This window comes from Venturia canescens, chromosome 5 (genome assembly GCF_019457755.1).
Source record: "Venturia canescens isolate UGA chromosome 5, ASM1945775v1, whole genome shotgun sequence".
Taxonomy (NCBI): domain Eukaryota; kingdom Metazoa; phylum Arthropoda; class Insecta; order Hymenoptera; family Ichneumonidae; genus Venturia; species Venturia canescens.
In genome coordinates this window covers 2,079,534-2,098,342 of record NC_057425.1, presented here as the reverse complement: position 1 = coordinate 2,098,342, position 18,809 = coordinate 2,079,534, and the positions used below count along the sequence as shown (strand labels likewise).

At 41.3% G+C, this 18,809-nt stretch overlaps 2 protein-coding genes across 2 annotated transcripts in view; one reads left to right on the top strand and one right to left on the bottom strand.

Moving 5' to 3' along the window:
• The window catches only part of LOC122410782 (telomerase reverse transcriptase-like), a 100,827-nt gene extending 85,571 nt beyond the window's left edge, over window positions 1–15,256 (bottom strand). Inside the window, exon 1 of the mRNA XM_043419211.1 lies at window positions 15,142–15,256. The gene's annotated coding sequence lies outside the window, so the exon portion shown is untranslated. The remainder of the gene's footprint in view (window positions 1–15,141) is intronic.
• Phlpp (PH domain leucine-rich repeat protein phosphatase) overlaps window positions 1–18,809 on the top strand; it is a 74,324-nt gene that overhangs the window by 51,866 nt on the left and 3,649 nt on the right. The window contains exons 6-12 of the mRNA XM_043419259.1: window positions 4,966–5,123; window positions 5,925–6,071; window positions 16,858–17,005; window positions 17,637–17,762; window positions 17,895–18,048; window positions 18,279–18,339; window positions 18,463–18,717. Of these exons, the coding sequence (XP_043275194.1) occupies window positions 4,966–5,123; window positions 5,925–6,071; window positions 16,858–17,005; window positions 17,637–17,762; window positions 17,895–18,048; window positions 18,279–18,339; window positions 18,463–18,717 (1,049 nt within the window). The remainder of the gene's footprint in view (window positions 1–4,965; window positions 5,124–5,924; window positions 6,072–16,857; window positions 17,006–17,636; window positions 17,763–17,894; window positions 18,049–18,278; window positions 18,340–18,462; window positions 18,718–18,809) is intronic.

The window sequence follows — 18,809 nt, the reverse complement described above, 5'->3', positions numbered from 1 at the left end:
AGGGAAAAATTGCGCAATGCTAAGCACGCGAAGCGTGTCTTCCGGTTCGCGTTCCACGACTTAGGCACGCGACAAACTCCCGCCTCGCCTCCCTCTTGAGTCTGATGCTCGTGCTCTCCTCAAGCCTTACGACGGTTGATGTACAGAAGAGCACTGTGATCTTCCACGATGTTCAGTATCCGACGACTGTCCGTTGCCGTTTTTTATTTTCAACGAGCCGAGCGCGATGTCGAGCCTCGGGAGAGTCGAGCTGGACTTTGAGCCCCAAAATCGCGCTGTTTTTCGTTGATCTATCGTTTCAGCAGTGTATTCAATGAAAAATCGATTGCCGCGTCGATTCTCAGTCATTGGCCGACCTGTGAACAAGTGTTTTCGTCCAAGAACGAATAGTTTCCGGAAAAACGATATTTTTACGCGTACAAATCATCGTGCAGGTGTTTTTTCAAGTGTTCGTGACGCTCAGATGCTCCAGGAAACGAATGAATTTGGACTCGGATCCGAAACAGTAGAAAATTCGGTGATTCGATCGTTTTTTATCGAAAATTTATGAACAACGCAGTGAAGAGAGCACCGGGCCTGAATTCATTCGCGAGTGTCGATCGAGTACCGCATCGAGCGAGGTTAACGTGGAAAATAAATGTTTGTTTGTATGCGTGTATGAATGAGTGCAGGGGCGGAAAATAATCGAATGGCAATTTTCTGCCCGAGGGTGCTCGGGTTGTCGTCGGTTTTGGCGATTGCCGCTTCCTCAAGGGCTCAGGAAGCGTTATTCAAAGTAACTAGAATAAATTCAACCTCGATGGAGTTGAGACTTAAAGTCCGAGAGAAAAGAGTCGAGAGAAAGTGCCGAAAAAGTTGGAGGCAAGAGGGAGGAGGCGAGACGGGCATTGGCCCCAAAATATTCGGGAATATAAAGCCACCGAGGCGAACTCGAGAATGAAAGAAAAGTTGACTATGGAAAAAGTTAAGTAACTAAGACCGCCCCGCAGCAATTCTCCGCAATAAAACTCCCTCGAGCCAATAAATCCTTAAAGGAAACAATCTTCCTCCACATCCGCTTCGAGGGTGTCTTAACTCTTCGAGTAATTCGGCTTGCGATGCCGGATAGAGATAATCGATCTCGGCATCAAAGCGGCAATCCCGAATCGAGCGAAATCGAAAAAAACGCCGAATGAGATCGGCAGGGCTGAGAAATTAGACGTTTTCGAAGCGAATTATTTTCTGGATTTCACCAGGAAATACGGAAGCGATCTGACGGCTAATATTTCGTAGGCGCTTACGAAACAGGCGATCAATCGATCACCCCGCGAAAACGAAAGTTTTTGCCGACACTCAAGTTCACTTGCTCCTAATTGGAGGAGTACGATGAAGCAAACACTCGTTTCTCGCTCGATATCAGGGCGAGACGATCGAGAAGATCTTTTCGGGGAATCTGAATGCTTTCACCGTACACTTCCTTCGCCACCGCTTTAAATAGAAAACTCATTTGTTTCCTGGACAATCCGATCTACCAGCGTTCTGGAAAGATCGTTAGATTGTCCCCATCCGAGTCGAATTCAGCATCTCCCACTCTCTCTCGAATATATTTTTTGCCCTTATCAGCGTCCCGCATATACAGCATAAATATAGGACTCCTCTGTGCGTATATCGAATTGAAGTTTCGTTAGCGAAGCGTGTGACAGATGGTTAAAGCGAGACGACCGAAGAGCTCCTCTGTTTTCCCTTCCTGCTTTGCGCGAACGTTCGCGCAAAAGATCTCAATCGTTCGTTAGCGTAGAAACTCGTTCATTTCGCAATGTTCTCCACAGCTTTTTCACGAGAGCATCAAATTTTCGTGTTGTCTCCGCCGCTGAAAAATCGTTTTCCAAATTCCCAGCGAATCGCTTGCGCACATCGACGGTTTCGAGTCGACAGCTCGAACGGTTCCATTCGATTGGATTTGCGAGTGCGTGATCGACCCGAAGAACATCGATTCAGCATGATTTGAAGCATCGGACATTGGAGCAACGAGAAGTAGCCAATGCACGCGACGGCGAAGTGCTCCACAGAAAGAGCGGACGACCGGCACTTTCAATGGGTCGCAAAAAGACCGTCTCGATTCGATTCCCCGAGAGCTGCCTCCTACGCCGGTAAAATAGTCACCGAAGCATCCGGACCCCCGGCAAACGACTCGATAAAACAAGCCGCGAGTGTACAGATTTAGCCTCGCGCGTATCGCTTATTACAACAGTTTTTGCCTGGCCCACGAGCCCACGATAATACCCAAAAGCAAGGAGAGAGGAAGAAATGGGAGGGCTGGGAACGCCCTGCCTCCTCTCGGGTTTCTGGAAACTTTCAGAGACGGTGATACAATTTATTGTTGCTCGTATATCTGCCCCGAGAAGTCCCTTTGCACACTAGCCACGCTTACCGAGTTTTCTAGCTCACCTTTCCATGTATCTAGTAACTGGGATAAGGCAGTAGACCCCGTTCCGGAGCGTTACTTTACCAAGTTTTCAAACTGTCTTCTCCTTATTCCCGCGCCCGATACTACGTCACGTGCTATCACCCGAAATGCTCTCAACTTGGAGGAGCACCGAATCAGCGCACCGACCTTCCGGCTCAATTTTACCTCTCGATTTACATCATTTCCCTTATAAACTTGCCCTCGTCGATGATACCAAGCCGTTTTGAGAAAATTACGGAACGACGGGCATCGAAGAAGCTCATTTGACACGTGAATTTTCGACTGGAGAGCTACCGAGTGACGTTCGACAATTTTGGGAGTAAAGTTCCGACCGACGATCGACGAATCAGCCCGGAGAAACGTGAAGCTTTAAAATTCTCGATATCCGGGTAGCAAATTGTTTTTTTTTTTTTTTTTTTTTTTTAATTTATCCCAACCGCGAGAGCAGAATTATAGCGAACATTCGCGTGCTGTTTCGAATTTGGACGACTCCGCTATTTGATAATCGAACCAATCACTCATCCCTCGAATGAAAAGCAGCGGATAACCGTTTAATGAATACAAAACAATGTTCGCTCGATGCGCGTATGAAATTAATTAAAAAGCACCGCTCGCCAACAATGAACGAACGCGTTGATGATTTCTCGCTCAATTAACGCGACGTTTTATCACTCCGTGCGCAGCCTTCGTGTGACGAAAGAATTTTTGCACTAATTAAACGGGAATAGGGACGAAGTTGAGTCCGCAGAAAATGTGCATTTCGATGCATCACTTTTCGTTCTCGTATTTTTCAATCATTCGGAAAGTACAGCCGAGGGAATGACGCTCCTTTTTCGGGTGGGGATCAAATGTTGGAATGACTAAAATTTCGAACAGCTAAAATCTCGAATTTATAAACTTCGAATGATAATATGGAGACGGATAGATTCGACTAGAGCTTTGAATGCCGAAAATAAATAAAGCAGAAACTGCAAGGTTCGAAGAACGTTTACATCGAAAATAGAATGTAACAATCGCGCCCATAGGACGATGATTAAAATATCGATTTTTCGAAAATTCGACTATCACTCTTTCGATTCATAAATTACTACAGTCAGCGATACTGTGAAAATTCACAATTTTGAAAATATAATAACGAAATACGAAATATTACTGAGGTCGAAATACTGAAACACCAAAAAGTCGAACAGTCAAAATAACGAAACGTTAGAAAGTCGATCGATCAAAATAAAGAAATGCAGCAGAGCTCCAAATACACGCGTCTCACCACTCACTTACTCAGACCGGTGATCTCCCATTTTAAACATCGCCATTTTGACTTTCGCCTTTTCGAGCCATCGCTATTCTGCATATCCAAGTTTTATAGGCTCGAAAAATTCACTTTCGATTTTTTGCTACTCTATATTCTGGTCTGTCTGTAAAACAATTACTGTCCATTTTGAATTCGAAAATATGAACTTTTGACATTCGGATGGTCTGTTAAAATTGCATTCGAAATGAAAACTATCGAAATATATATTTTCGGATAAATATGAATTCAAAGAAGGAATTTTTGATTAAACGCGCAATCTGCTGAATAGTTGATCGGGAATAAGAATTTCGAATAACTTATTTTTCTCCAAACTGATATCACAACTTTTAAAATTTCGAAATATCGACCGTTCTACAATTCAGTTATTCGACATATTGAACCTCACCCCCTTTTTCAACTCAAATTTCATTCGATTTTGAACGGTCTTGTTCCCAGCAGTGCTCCTGACCCCTCGAGGAAATATCGAGGAATTTCCCCCCCTTACTCGAGGATAGGAAATCGGAGGAAATGGGCTCGGAACGATACGCAAGAGTTTAAGTCCGTGGCAAAGTAGCAACAATAAGTCTATTCCCTGCTCGTTCTCGGTGGACGCTTTATCGCCATTAAACTCGTGTGTATAACCCGGCGGTAAGCTCAGAGTCAGAAATCCGTTGGCTTTTTCCGAGCTTAAGGGCTGGAAGAAAAATGTTGAAGATTATGAGAAAAATTGTACACGCGGACGCCCGCTCCCTTCGCGGCTTTCGTTTCTAATGTTCTTTTGACGAATTCCGCCGATCGGTTATCAAGCAAAATTGCTTCGTTGTTCCCTTACAGACGTCAAAGCAACTTATCGCCTTCGAGATTAATTGCAGCTTATAAAGCGACGTATCATTCCCGATTAATAACGAAACAGAGAATGAACGTTAACGGTGGAAACTCAGCGAACGCGTGTATCGGCAATAACTCGCTTTCCGAGCGCCTTGAACCGGCGAGACGTCGCGCTACTCTCGTGGAATATTGCGAACCCTCGAATTAATAGTCATGAAGAAATTTGTTGTCAGCAAGGACACGATGGACACCGATTCGTTGGAGAACGAGGTGAACGCAATTCTCGCATCGAATTACGTCTTCTTTTCTCCAATTTTTTACCAGATTTTCAAAATTCGCGCGTCATCGATTGCAGGCTTTCCCTCGAGAATGCACTTCAGAAATTCTGGTTTTTTTTCAGGCCACTCAAACGTCCGAGTCACCGAAACAACTGGACCTCAACAAAAGTGGATTGATGAGAATTCCTGACAGCATTTTGGCCTTCTCAGCAATCGAAGAAATATTGCTGAGCGGCAACCAACTCGGCAATGATGACGCCAATTTAGACATCTTGGAAAGGTTGGTTCAGTTGAGATTGGAAAACTGTGATAGTGCAAGCTCCAAATGTCGAATAACGAATCGTAGAACGGTCGATATTGAAAATTTTTTAAAGTTGTAATATCACGTTGGAGAAAAATAAGTAATTCGAAATTCTTATTCCCGATCGACTATTCAGCAAATTACGTGTTTAATCGAAAATTCCTTTTTTGAATTCGCATTTACTCAAAAATATATATTTCGATATAGTTTTCATTTCGAATGAAATTTTAACAGACCACACGAATGTAAAAAATTGATATTTTCGAATTCTTCGAAACTTCTCGAACTTGGATATGCGGAATAGCGATGGCTCGAAGAGGCGAAAGTCAAAATGACGATGTTCGAAATCGTAGATCACCCGTTTCGCCATTTTGATCCTTCGACTTTTGGGCGTTTCAGTATTTCAGCCTCAGTAATATTTAATCTTTCGTTATTATATTTTCAAAATTATGAATATTCAAAGTATTGCCGATTGTAGTAATTTATGAATGGAAAGAGTGATAGTCGAATTTTCGGAAAATCGATATTTCAGTCCTCGTTCTACGGGCGATTGTTAAACTCTATTTTCGACGTAAACGTGCCTCGAACCCTGAAGTTTCCACTTCATTCATTCTCGAAATTCAAAGCTCTGGTCGAATTCATCTGTCTCCATATTTTCATTCGAAGTTTATAAACTCAGCTGTTCGAATTTTTATTCATTCTAACATTTTATCCTCACTCAAACGGATCACTCTGCAATAGTTTGGGAAAGTAATTAAGTTGATTTTCCGGTGATTATAGGTTTCCGCACCTCCGGAAAGTGCGAATAGGATGCAACGCTTTGAAATCTGTTCCGAGAGAGATTTTCAAAGTTGGATTACTGACCACACTGGACTTATCGGACAACAGAATCGCAGAAGTGCCTGCCGACATCGATCGACTAGTCAAGTGAGTTTATAGTCGATAGTTTCTCGCTCGGAGCGAGTTCGTGTACGTTAGTTTTTTTAAATGCTCGTACGTTTGTGTCCGAGCCGAGTTTTCTTCCGCCGCGAATCGTTCCCATTAAAACTTTTCACGGGAGATTCCTTTCGTGCAGTAGATTTAACGAAAACTCCCGGCGAAAGTCAAGATTTCAGTTGCGGAACTAAAAATAAGTATGGAGTTCGCAGTGACGTGGGAGCTCTCAACGAACTCGTATTTACACGTGAGGGATTAAACACCATTCGGCTTGATCACACGACCGAGAAAAAGTATCTTTCCATCGAACTTTGTCCGATTTTCGTTCACGAAAAATCCTCGCGATCGAGCCCTCCGTTCGTCCCGTCAAATCTCATCATCCAGTTCCTCCAACCAATTCGCTTTTTTCATTCATAAAAAAATGCGACTGAAATGAAATTCGGAAAATAGCGGCGAATAAGTCGTGATGGAAGGAGGCAAAGCTCAGAGCGAAAAAGGAATTGAAAAATCTTCATCTGGAACGAGCTTCGATGGATTTTGACAAGGAACAAGGCGAATTTCGAGCTGCGACGAATTTCAATGAAACAAGCGAACGAAAACAGCGCTGTTGGATCCCACCGAAGGGACAATGAATTTCAAAAAGGACGAACGTACCGCGTACGTTGTTAAACCAATTGTTATTGATAGATGGCAGGCTACAAAGCGTAGAATTCTGGCGAGCGGCAATCATTCGTAGCGTAAAATCGTATTTACGCATTATTCGAAACACACGGGCTTCCCCCGACGTTTTCCCAGCTGCAAATTAATTGATAGTAATTATACAATACTAACGAGATAGAAGCCATAATTAAAGCTATTTTCGTCGGTTGGATCACGCGCTCCGTTGCACTTTCGAGTTCCGTAATACACGTTCGAAGCTCTCCAAAATACGCGTGATTCCTAATATCGTACTGAAAGACTGTACGAATTTATTAAATGAGCGCGTACGAATATAGAACGCTGACAGCAATTAACGAACGCGCGAGGGATTCGTGGCTTCAGCGTTTTCCTAAATTCGATGAAATCGGCCACGAGATTTCCAAATTGAGCGAAAAATTTAGCACGTTCATCGACGCCATTAATTCTCCGATTTTAGTCCTCGACCGCGATCGTCGAGGTGCTCGAAAAGTCCGCGGGAACGTTCCAAAGTCGCACCGAAGTCTGGAGCACTTCGATTGAAAGTGAATTGCGAAAATTCTCGATCACATTTATCATAATAAATCAAAGTTGATGATTCGTCAACTAAAACCCGAGCAAGTTCGAACCTCCCTCGACATTATTCTACGGAAAACGGAGCTCGATCCACGAGCAACCGGAAAGTGATTCAACAACGAACAGACGATCGGCTCCGAAGAAGTTCGCCCCGGAAGTCCGCACAGGCTGAGGAGAAAATCGATCGACGAAAATCGTAAATCACATTCGTCTAATAAATCAGGGTAAAAGAAAAAAATGAGGGGGAGGGGGTCGAATAATAATAAAAAGCGACCCAAATGGGTAGTGAGTCGCAACGTCAAATAGCAGAGCCGCGTTAATTTGGAGCAGGCGCGTGATTAGTAGGAATAAGGTGGGCGATGAATTATAGCAGCGATAGCATTCGCTCATCCGCATTGCCGTAATATAGAGAGGATAAAATCGCGTTCTAGCGCGCACGTGTGTGTATTCGCCTCGACGAATGTATGTGTGTGCGACTGCTTGTACGTTATCTGCGGTCCGCTCATCTATTTATCTATATATATTATCGAGCATGGAAATATATCTTGGTGGAATAACTCCGTCGATAAATCAAACCCCGCAGCGGAGAGGCTCGTGTAATAATGAAAAGTTGCCCTTTCATTGTCCATTTGTACAAGACGACTGTGAATACATTCGTTCTATCAAACTATAAAATTCACGTTCAAACAGACAAACGATGCTGATTCGATCGGAATGACTCATTCGTTCAAGACTACATTTTCATTAATTTTTCCTAATTTTTCATTCGAATCCTCCGCAATCGTTTTATCGTAAATCCTTAAGGCCTTAAGGAGTTTCGGTACAGAAGTCTAAATATTAAGAAATTGATCAAATTTGGTGACAATGTTCTTCAACATCAAGCGCGAAAACACAAATTTTTTCAAAATTTTCTTCTGCTTAGTTATCGAGTAAAACGCTATGCTTTTACACGTTAACTTCAGTGATCAATTACTCGATAATTGTGTAGAAGAAAAATCTTTAAAAATTTGTATTGTCAAATTTGGCACTAAAGAATATGTTCACCAAATTTTATAAAATTCTCAACTTTTTGAAATTTTTTATTTTTTTAGCATGGTTTAGCATGGCAACATTGCATCGCCTGTACCGAAACTCCTTAACACAGTTGTGATGGGGGGAAAAATCAAAATTTCTTTTATTAGATATTCTTCGAGCACGATCTCTGAAAAATATTGTCACGAATTTCGACTGAATCGTCTTTTTTGTAAAATACCTTTGCGGTGGACACGATTACTAAAACACTATTAATCCGATTCATACGAAATTTATACCACTTGTTTATTGTAAAAATGGCTAGGGCCTGGACGAGGGATTTCGTATTTTGTTGGGAAAAAATTCGTAACAAAAAACCGAAAATTCAGCACCTCCAGAAATGATTTTTTTGTTAAAACTGTCCCCAGTTTTTTTTATATCAAAATTTTTACGAATCCTTCGTCCAGGCCCAAGCTATTACTATAATAAATAAATTATATAAATTTCGAATGGATCGGATCAATAGTTTTTTAGTTATGTCCACCGCAAGTGATGCTCAAAAAAAAGCGCTATACTGCAATGCAGCTGGACATGAACGCATGTACTAATAAATGACGTTCGCAGTTTTCAATAAACATTTATTTTCTTGTCGAAAAAAAATCAAGAAAACCACTTTTTTCGCCCGCTGCAAGTGAGGCCTTAAGGTAATTCTATCGCTTCAGTCTAGTCATACCACTGCTAATAGTTGAGACTTGTAGTAATTAATATTATTGACACATGGAAAAAAATTATTTCTTATAAGTAAAATTTTCCATATGTAATCCTTTAAATAAATGTTCGTACTGAATTATAAAAATTAAAAAAAAGTTAGTCCAACGATTCGCGTAGTATTCCAAGGTTTACGTTTGGCAACACCGGTTCTCTCCGTCTTTTTCTACTCGACCACTCGTGAGTGTTTACCTCTTTTCTGCTGATCTGTCAAATTAAGGTTAGGACTACGCTCAGCTGATGCCTTACTGTCACGTCTCTTTATCATAGCGAGTCGTAGGAAATCCAATGCCGAAAGTTCAAATTAAACTTAATATTCCGTAAAAAATAGGCCGATAAGGGCAACTTTTTTTGGGAGTATTGGATTACTACAAGTGTTAAGTATACGAATTGCAGTTTTTTCCAGAATTTTATGGATTTTTGTAGCAACCGGAAGTTAGGTTTTTGTATGCTGTTTTGAAATTCCTTCACGAAAACCACCAATTTTAATAATTAATTTCTCTGAAATTAGGTCGATAAGCGACCTTGAAATTTTACACAGCCCTTTATTAAAGGTTTAAGTACAGCATAAAATTTTTTTTTTTAAATCTTATGAACTAAGCCTGGCGATAGAATTACCTTAAAGAATTGTCCAAGTCGATTCCCTTGGAGGTTTTGAAATTGAGAAGAAACTTTTTTCATCAGCTTCTCTCTCGATGCGTTTCGTCTCCTCGTTTTAATAAGCGAGGAATTCGGGATCGAAGCAACATTTTGTGACGCGGAAACCGATGAGGCGAACGAGCAGTCGTTTTTTGGATGCTGCGCAAAAATCAAGGGTTCGATGCTCAATGCGAAGCGACTGCGGAGTTTTATTTCGCTTGCCACGGAGTAAATTCATTTTGATTTCGCTCGGATTCACTCTGTTCCATTACCGTTTGAACGTGGGATGGTAACTTTAAGAATTCTGACGGTAGCAAACTCAACGAATGGGAATATTTTCGCGGTGAAAAGTCGCGTTTCCAGGTGACCGCGATCCGGCTTCGAATTCTCGCTCCGATCGCGGTCACGCACCGGGAAATAAGTTTCGTAGAATATTCATTTCGGTCGCGATGATCAGTTTTTTGTCGAGTTTCTGTCTCATTGGATTCGGGATCGCACGTGGAACGAGGCCATCCGGAAAATAGTTGAAGCGAGTACAATCCCCGTGGGCTGTTCGCCACCGCCTCATATTTACAGTCGTGCTGGAAAATGTTTGATAACTTGATTTCTCCTCGTTGCAATGAAAGTGAAGCGAGCAAAGTTTTCTCATATCCAAAGCCGCGCGTCGTTTCGTTCCGCTTGTATACGAACGTGCCACGACGTTTCTTATGTACACAAATGGCCAGATCGCAGTGGTATAATATTGTCCTGCCCCGACGCCCCCTCCTTCCGATACTTTTGCCCCGTTGACTCGGAGATTGCGAGCCCCGGCTCCCCGGTGCGCTCCCCTTTGAAAATTCATTTTCAAACTTGCACTCGCTCTCCCAAGAGCACGCGTGTTCTTTTAATCGGCCTTGAGGCGAGCGAAATCGATGGAATCGAGGGACGATTCTCCGCGCGGACAAAGTCTCCGAGTTGAACGAAGCAGCGTCGTTGCAAAATAGAGGGAAAAACTTTCCCCCGAGCATCCGCAGCGGAAGCGTCGTCCGTGATCCGGCCCGGTGTAAAAGCTGTAAAAGCCCTCTCCGTCTTGAAGAGTCCTCGTCTTAATTACGAGCCCGCCGCGAAGCGCGGATTACTCAAGTTTCCAAAACTTTTCCCAAAAAGTCAATTCGGGCGTTGCGCACACCCGCGTTCCCCCTGCGCGCATAAAGAGATATACGCCCGAGCGAAATCCTCCTTCAATACTTCGGCGCACTTAAACACGCTCGCAAACCCGCGTGTAGAACCTGCCGCGGGAGGAACTACGCTGTGAACACCGAGAGTGCGAGTTTCGAGGAGACGAGCGACCAACAACCGATCTCCGCTCCACTCGCCTCCGTACTTTTTACGTTCCTACCCGTTTGACCTGCATACTCATTGGAGGTTTCATAAAAAATAACCCAAATGCAACCGGTTGGAGCTCGACCGACGATAGATCGGGAGCAACGATCTTGAGGAGAATTAAATTTAGATCTCGGATCGCTTCACTATTTCGAGTTCATTCCGGGAGAGAAAATTTCACTAAAAACTACTATGGTGCCATAGAAGTAGGGTTCTATATCGGTAATATTTATTAATTCTTACGAACGTACATAGCAACATTCATACGAACATTTTTGGTGAAGCGACTCGGTAAAAATTGATGAGTGATGTCAAAATAAATACATCGGTACACACGTATACCGGTATTATGGGGTCTGACAAAATTCGTGAGACATATCTGGTGTTGAATTTTCCAACTATAATCAGGGTGCATTGCTCATTGATATATATCAATTAAGAGTATGGATCAGTCGACTAACCTCACTTGGAATTTTCGAAATCGAAATTCTTTGACACAGTTTGATTGATTAAAAAAAGGCTCTGTCAGCCTACGCAGAACGATGGCAAAAATCGACTGACAGAGCCTTTTTTTAATCGGTCAAACTTTGTCAAAGAATTTCAATTTCGAAATTTGCAACTATCTCTCTCGCACTCATGGTTGCGATATACCGACTGATCCATCCTCTTAACATTAGTGTTTTTGCGCAAAATTAAACAAAAATGAGAGTAGGTGTGTTTACACCTCGCGAATAATCCAAAAAATGATAAAAATAAAATAGAAAAAGAAAATAAAAGAAGTTTTAATGTCTAGGAATTGAACCGGACCATCCATAAATATCACTTTTTGTTAAAACTACCATTATTTATCCCAAATATTTATAACTAATGCTATATTTACACGGTGAGCCTAACCATACACGGGCTTAGCCCATACGATTGCACCCTCATCTGCGCCATTTTAATTTTAGGCCACGCCTCCATGTCAGATCCCAACATTATCGTACAATCGCGAATGAAATTCTGTTATTTACCAATAGTAAATTTCTAAAGACTTTGGCGTATGATCGACGCTTGTGTTCGAGCTCCTCAAATTTCACTATGTTCAACTGTAAATTTAAATTGTGAAAACAGTACTAAGTATAGCAAAACGGCATAATAATTCTACTTGACGGTTCATCATCGAGTCAACATAAATTTTACAACGTTTCCTTGGTGAACTATGTTAGGAAAAAATAGCACAGTTTAAACCTTTGTCACAGCAAAATACGCAATTTAAAAATTTTCGTTCATAATTTACTTGGAAATTAGAATATTTTTGGTAAAAACCTTAAAAATGGGCGATATAGAACCACAATACCATGGCAGCATAGTAATTCTTACTATTTTTTTCTCTCCGTGTTGTTGTCCACTTTCGGGTATTTACGAACCGATTATTTTCGTCCGAACTTTCATCCTCAGCTGTGGTGGTTCGAGAGGCGATAAAATCAAACAGTTTTTTATTTTAATTATTTTAATAATTATTATATTATTGTTTTTATTTATTATTTATTGTAAGAACACAAATCGTTGGCGTGCGAGGAAACGAGGAAGGAAAGAGTACGGTTTGACAGCTACGACACTGAAGTTTCCAACGTTGGAGTTCAACGAAATGAATGAAAACAAAATGATACATCCATCAGTTTTTTATTTCACGAATCATAATTGTGTAGATTGAAAAACTACGAAGTATAAATTCGGCAGGAAATAAATTGGAAAATTGCTGGAATTATTGAACAATTTTTTAGATCATTTCGTTGGACTCCAACGTTGGAAACTTCAGCATCATTTGACAGCTCGGTAAAGCTGAAAAATTGATTCCGCGGACGGGAAATGGATCGAAATTTTGGTGAAAAAATAGGTACAAATATTGGTAGGATTGAAGCACGAGTAACGATGGGAAAATGAGGAAAAGGGATTGAGAGGCCCGATTTTTCGGGAGTGAATAAGCTCGGGCTAAAAATGTCGGGAAAAGTGTAAATTATCGAAATGTCACGATGATTACGAGAGGAATAAAAATATCGCGATACGACGAAGCTTCAACGAGCGAAATAAATGCAATTAATGCACCTTCGCCGCGTACGAAGACGAAGCAAGACGCGCACGAGATTTAGTCGTACACGCCACAGACGTATAAAGGCCACCGGAATCCACGGACTAGTGCACATTATCGCGGGTCGAGCGTGCATTAGCCAGCCGTACGCTCGTCTATCGAGGAGGTGACAGGAAGAAGGGCGCAAGTCCGCGAGCCGGCCCGCCGGAATCGCGACTTTCTTGCAGGACAGACTCGAAGCCAAGAAACGCTCGCGCGCACTCTCCTATTTTTCTTCAATCTTTCGAGGATCGAGGCTCGTGCTCGAGCATCGCGATTTTCGCAAGTTGTTTCTTAGCGCATCGAGCACGGACACGGAGTTGGGAAAGAGCGTTATTATATATGCGGGAGCAAAAGGCAGCGGTCGGGGGAACGAAGCGTTTCCGTTTTGCAAAATACTTTTTTATTAAGTTACGAATAAAGTGGTTTTTTCTCCTTTTTTGTCTTTTTGGCTCTTTCGCCTTCGAAGCATCTCATAAAAGAGACGAAAATACAGCGATTTTCTCCTTTCACTGTCACTCTAATTATCGATTTCACTCTCATATCTCGTCGTATTGGATCGAAACCGCGAAGTTTATGAAGCGTACGATATGCTTTGCCGGCCCTCACAATGGCCAACGATCATTATCCAGCCCACTTAGCATTTTTATTTTTAAAGAAACTAACGACTGCTGTGGGAATCGCTTGGGTGAACTTCACTTTTGTCAATAAAACGGATCGATCGAAGCAGGATGAGAAAGCTCGATACTGACAAGAAAAACGGTGCGAAGAGTCGAAATTTTATTTTCGTTATTATTTCCGTTTGCTCTCTGGCCCATCGCGATTGTAGCTCGATTTTGAAAATTTTTTTTCATATTCGATCCTCGGCTCGACCTCGATTCAACTGCGTATTTTTTATACGAGATTGAATAAAAAATGAGCGAGCCCTCGACAAAATAATTTCTTGCGATGGTTTGCTGCGCCGTGGGCGTTCCCTACGTCACGGACAACGATTCATTTCCGGTGGTATCGAAGTTATTGTGGAACAAGAAAAATAAGCGTCGCAATCGATCCCGAACGCGACATTCGCTTGCGAAGTTTAGCGCGATCAACGAAAATATCAAACGGGCCGAGCCGAGCAAGGGGATCGCTATAAATTCGTTCGTCAAAAAAGTCTCGTTATTTGTGGTGAAAAAGAGTATCGCATCTCACCTCTCGACCGAGCACGTTTACCGGAGCGTAGTAAACCGAGTTCGGGATCAGCGGACTTGAACCTACTGCGAAGAAACCTTTCCACGACTGCGAAGGCTCGAATCGCATTCACACACGGACTGGACTCTGAGAAAAAAATTCTCAACGAACCTCTTTTTTTTCTAAAGAATCCGGCATCGAAATTTCCAACTTATTGCTCCAACGAATTACAACGTTCGTATATACAGAATTGCCAAAATAAAATAATCACCGATTCTAACTTGAATTGTGTTACTTTAAAATTATTATCGAATCACGGCTCGAATTCGAAACTGTTCCAAATTTTGTCCAGCATATTGGTTGTTACTAAAAAATGAGATCCCATATAATATTGGATTTTCAAGATTTATTGAATTATCCAATTCGATTGATCAATATAAAGTGAAAATAATTGCATTTACGATTTTTCATTACATTCCATTTGCGTTGAATATTTCATTGGATTCTTCATTTTTTCATTCACTTTGCTTAAAATAAATAATGGAGATAAAACCCAATTACGCGCGATCATTGGGTCGGGATTTGGCCTACCGCGTTGGAATCATATTTTAATTATTCACAAAATTAATCCTGGAGTCCGTGAATAAAGAAAAACAGATTTGCCGTCGAGGGCATTTGGCTAATTGTGCTACCTCGATTTTCGCCCTTTTTATTACAATTAAATAATAACGTGGGCTTTCAAAAACTCACCTCGCAGGATGCCTCGGAACAGTGGCAAATATTTATTGAATTACTCAACCAGCTTTTCTACACACAGCTCACGACGAAGCACGATTACAAATGTACATTTTTCCGTGGTAATATGGTGGAATCTGCCTATCGTAGAGGAAGCCATGGAATTTGTGAAAACAAAATGGCGGACGACACCAGCGATCCCTAGCGACAGCTTTTTTAGTTAGCTTTCGAGAAAAAAAACCTAACCTAGTTGCTAACGAACCTTTCGAAATGTCGTCGTTTGAAAAATGAAATAAATCAGAATTTGTTGAGGTTAGCTCATGTATAAAAGTGATTGGAAAAACGAAAGGTACGAAATTAATTGGAAGCTTGAAATAAGAATACATTTAGTGGTCCCTGAACTTCTCGTGGTTGTGCGGTGGCGTCCGTAATTTCTTTTGTGTTACGTCAGAGTGGTCAGTCATTCGCGATAGGCGCTTGGAAATAATATGGAGGGAGGGATGGGACTCGGAATATACGAGAAACACATTTCTTCCGTTCGTTCCATCGTGTTCTTCGAGTCTCGTAACATTTGGAGGCTACCTCAGTCTTCGGACACGAAATACTCTCAGTTCTTCGGCGCGAATCTCGACGAGTGCACCGCACTGGACTGCTCGAGTCGTCGCCACGCTTCCGCGCTCCTCTTCGACAGTTTACGTCCCGAGTTCCCTTTTACAACTTCGAAGAGATACAAATAAGTCCCGTTGTGATTTCTCGGTGCAACCCAAACAAAATCTTCGATCCTAACGTATCTAAATATCAGTTTTTTAAAATTCACCGCCTGCCAGTTCGCACCGAACAAAAGTGCCTCTGCATGGACTCGCGGAACAAAACAAACCCGGTTTTTGCGACACGACAAACGGTGAATATGCGACGATTATTCAGTTCTCAACCGAAATTTTTCGCACACTGAAATTCAACCTTCGACTGCTCTTTACATGTTTGTCAAACAAGCCCCAAAAAACATGTGACATCTCTGTTTTAACTGAAAGCAACACTGCTCTAGTCGTTTCTAATAACTTCGTTCAATTAATTCCCACGAATCAAACACTGCTTTGAGTTCCGAGGCCCCGAAACTCTCAACTGTGATTTGATTCTAAGTTGACACATTGCATTTCCCTCAATTCCCTCTAATGAAGGTCCACATGAAAGAGTTATTTTTTATTGTATTTTTCATCGATACATTCGAAGAGTTCGAAAAAAATAGTAACCATAAATACACTCGTGCACTATATGAAATATCTACTTCTAAATAATAAATAAAAAAATTCATTCTCCGTTAAACACGCTTGAACCGTTGGAATGATGACGGTTGTACGAAATTTCAACCGACGACGTAAGAAACAATAAAAGGCAACTGCAAAATAGTGATTTTCACTTTAATTCGAAGCTTTCACGGCACCGGTACATCCGGTGGGTGAGTCTCGAGCCTTTCCAAACCTTCTAGCTTCACTGGTTTCGTATTTCGTATATACATATGAGTTCTCACAACTTCGAAGGGAAAACAAATGAGGGAGTGTAGAGACTCGCAATAGCGATTTCGAATACGTAAGAAGTCAGTTTCGTTCGCACCGGTACGAAGCCAATTTTATAAGAAACATTTTATAATACACTCGAGTATTGAAGAAAAAAGTCATAATTAGACAACGCATATACGCTCGGAATTGAAAGAAAAATAAAATATTTTTACAGCCTCAGAGAGTTGATTTTGGACCGGAATGTCATCGAGAGAGTTTCGGAAGGAGTGGGGCGCTTGCAAAATCTGAAAGTTTTGTCGCTGGCCGATAATCTGATAACAGCACTTCCCTGCTTTCTCAACATGCGAGCTCTCGCTCTTACGGTAAGTCATTATCGCACGTCATATCTATTCACTGCAATAAATTAAAGAATTCGTTCGATCGATCGCTATGAAATTCATTGACGAATTTAAGCTAGAAATCGCATTAATTGCTCTTCTCACGACCGATCGATCGCTCGAGTATCCACAAATACGAATCATCATTTTCGATTCGATTACATACCCGTAATGTTCATGACATTGGTTCAATATAGATCCGAAATGAAGTTCACGCTTTGCTTTATAGTCTAGCACGAGAAATTTCGAAATTTAATAATATCAAATATTTTTGAAACCGTATTACATAATATTTAGTTGATAATGAATTTAAATCATTCGAATTACGGAGAAGGATCTCGGGAATCAATCATTGAATGGTTTCTTTTCATTGATAAAATTTTTACATTTAAATTTACATTTAAAAATAATCAACGTCGCATACTCATTGAATTAATTTGAATTTCATCGCAATCCCTTGACTTTTGAAATGTTGGTGATTCGATGAGATATAAAAAGAATGAAGGACATAAAAAAATGATGATTAAAAAGTAAATGGCGTATCAAACTTTATGATCGATTCATGATAAAATATGCCAGGTAACGAGATTAAACAAATTGACTTATTGGTTTTCAGGATGTTCTCTCGAAGGCGGAGCATGGAAAAAACTGTAAAGAGGACAAAAACACTCAGAACAACTTGCACAAAGTTAATTTGAGGAATAATCAGTTAAAGGGAAGCATAATCCTTGGCAATTACGGTGTAAGTTGAAAATGAAAAAAGTTTTAGTAATTGTTATCGAACGCTCGGAACGTATTCAGCATTAAATATTCCCGAGATTACACGTTTTCGAATGTCCAACACCCGATTGATTGTATGTTCGGTGTCAAACAGAATCTCACTCATCTTGACGTGAGCGAAAACAGTATTGAGAAATTGGACGTCAGTGCACTGCAGGGATTGCAGAGTGCGCGTTGTGCTCGAAACGCGCTAACGGAATTGACTTTGTGCGGCCGAAATCTCGTCTCCCTTATAGCCGGCAATAACAGTGAGTGACAGATCCAATAAACAATTCTTTACTCGTTAAAAAAATCAATCAAGATTTTTAATTCGAAAGTATTCAGTATTCGTCGTGACTGATTCAAATTTGATTTGATTCATTACGATAAAGCAGCCGAAACTTCTTTTTTTTCTCCATAAAGAATGTCGAAAAAATTTGCATGCTTCGTCCCATAAAAATTTCGATTCAATCGATTTTTCAACGAACGTTACTTTCAGAACTGAAGAAACTGATCATCGAACCGGCCCCGATGAATCTCGAGCATCTCGATGTTTCTTAGTGAGTAAACTCGATCGAAATCTGTTGAATAAATTCAAGAAAAGTGAATAAAAGTTCACGATTTTTTTCTAAATTACACGAAAATCTAATTTCGTGAATTTTTGTGAATTCTCATCTCTCCAGCAATTCGTTGGAAGCTCTGCCAGAATGGATACCGGATCTGCCAGTGCTGCGAGCCCTTTTTGCCTCTCACAATGCCCTTACCGCACTTCCGGACCGACTGCTGTCCCAACCGTCGAGACTGGAGGTTCTTCACCTTCCCCACAACAGATTACAGGCACTGCCACCCCCACGAAACCCACTCAACATCGTTCATCTCACTCTCCAGGGCAACGCGCTCACTGCGTTACCGACCAGCTTTTTCGCGAACACGGAACGGTAAATGAATTTCTAATTCCTTAGGATCAACAACTTTTCAACGGAGTATGAAAAATTCCTGACTCTCAACTCGTCCTTTTCAGTTATTGGTT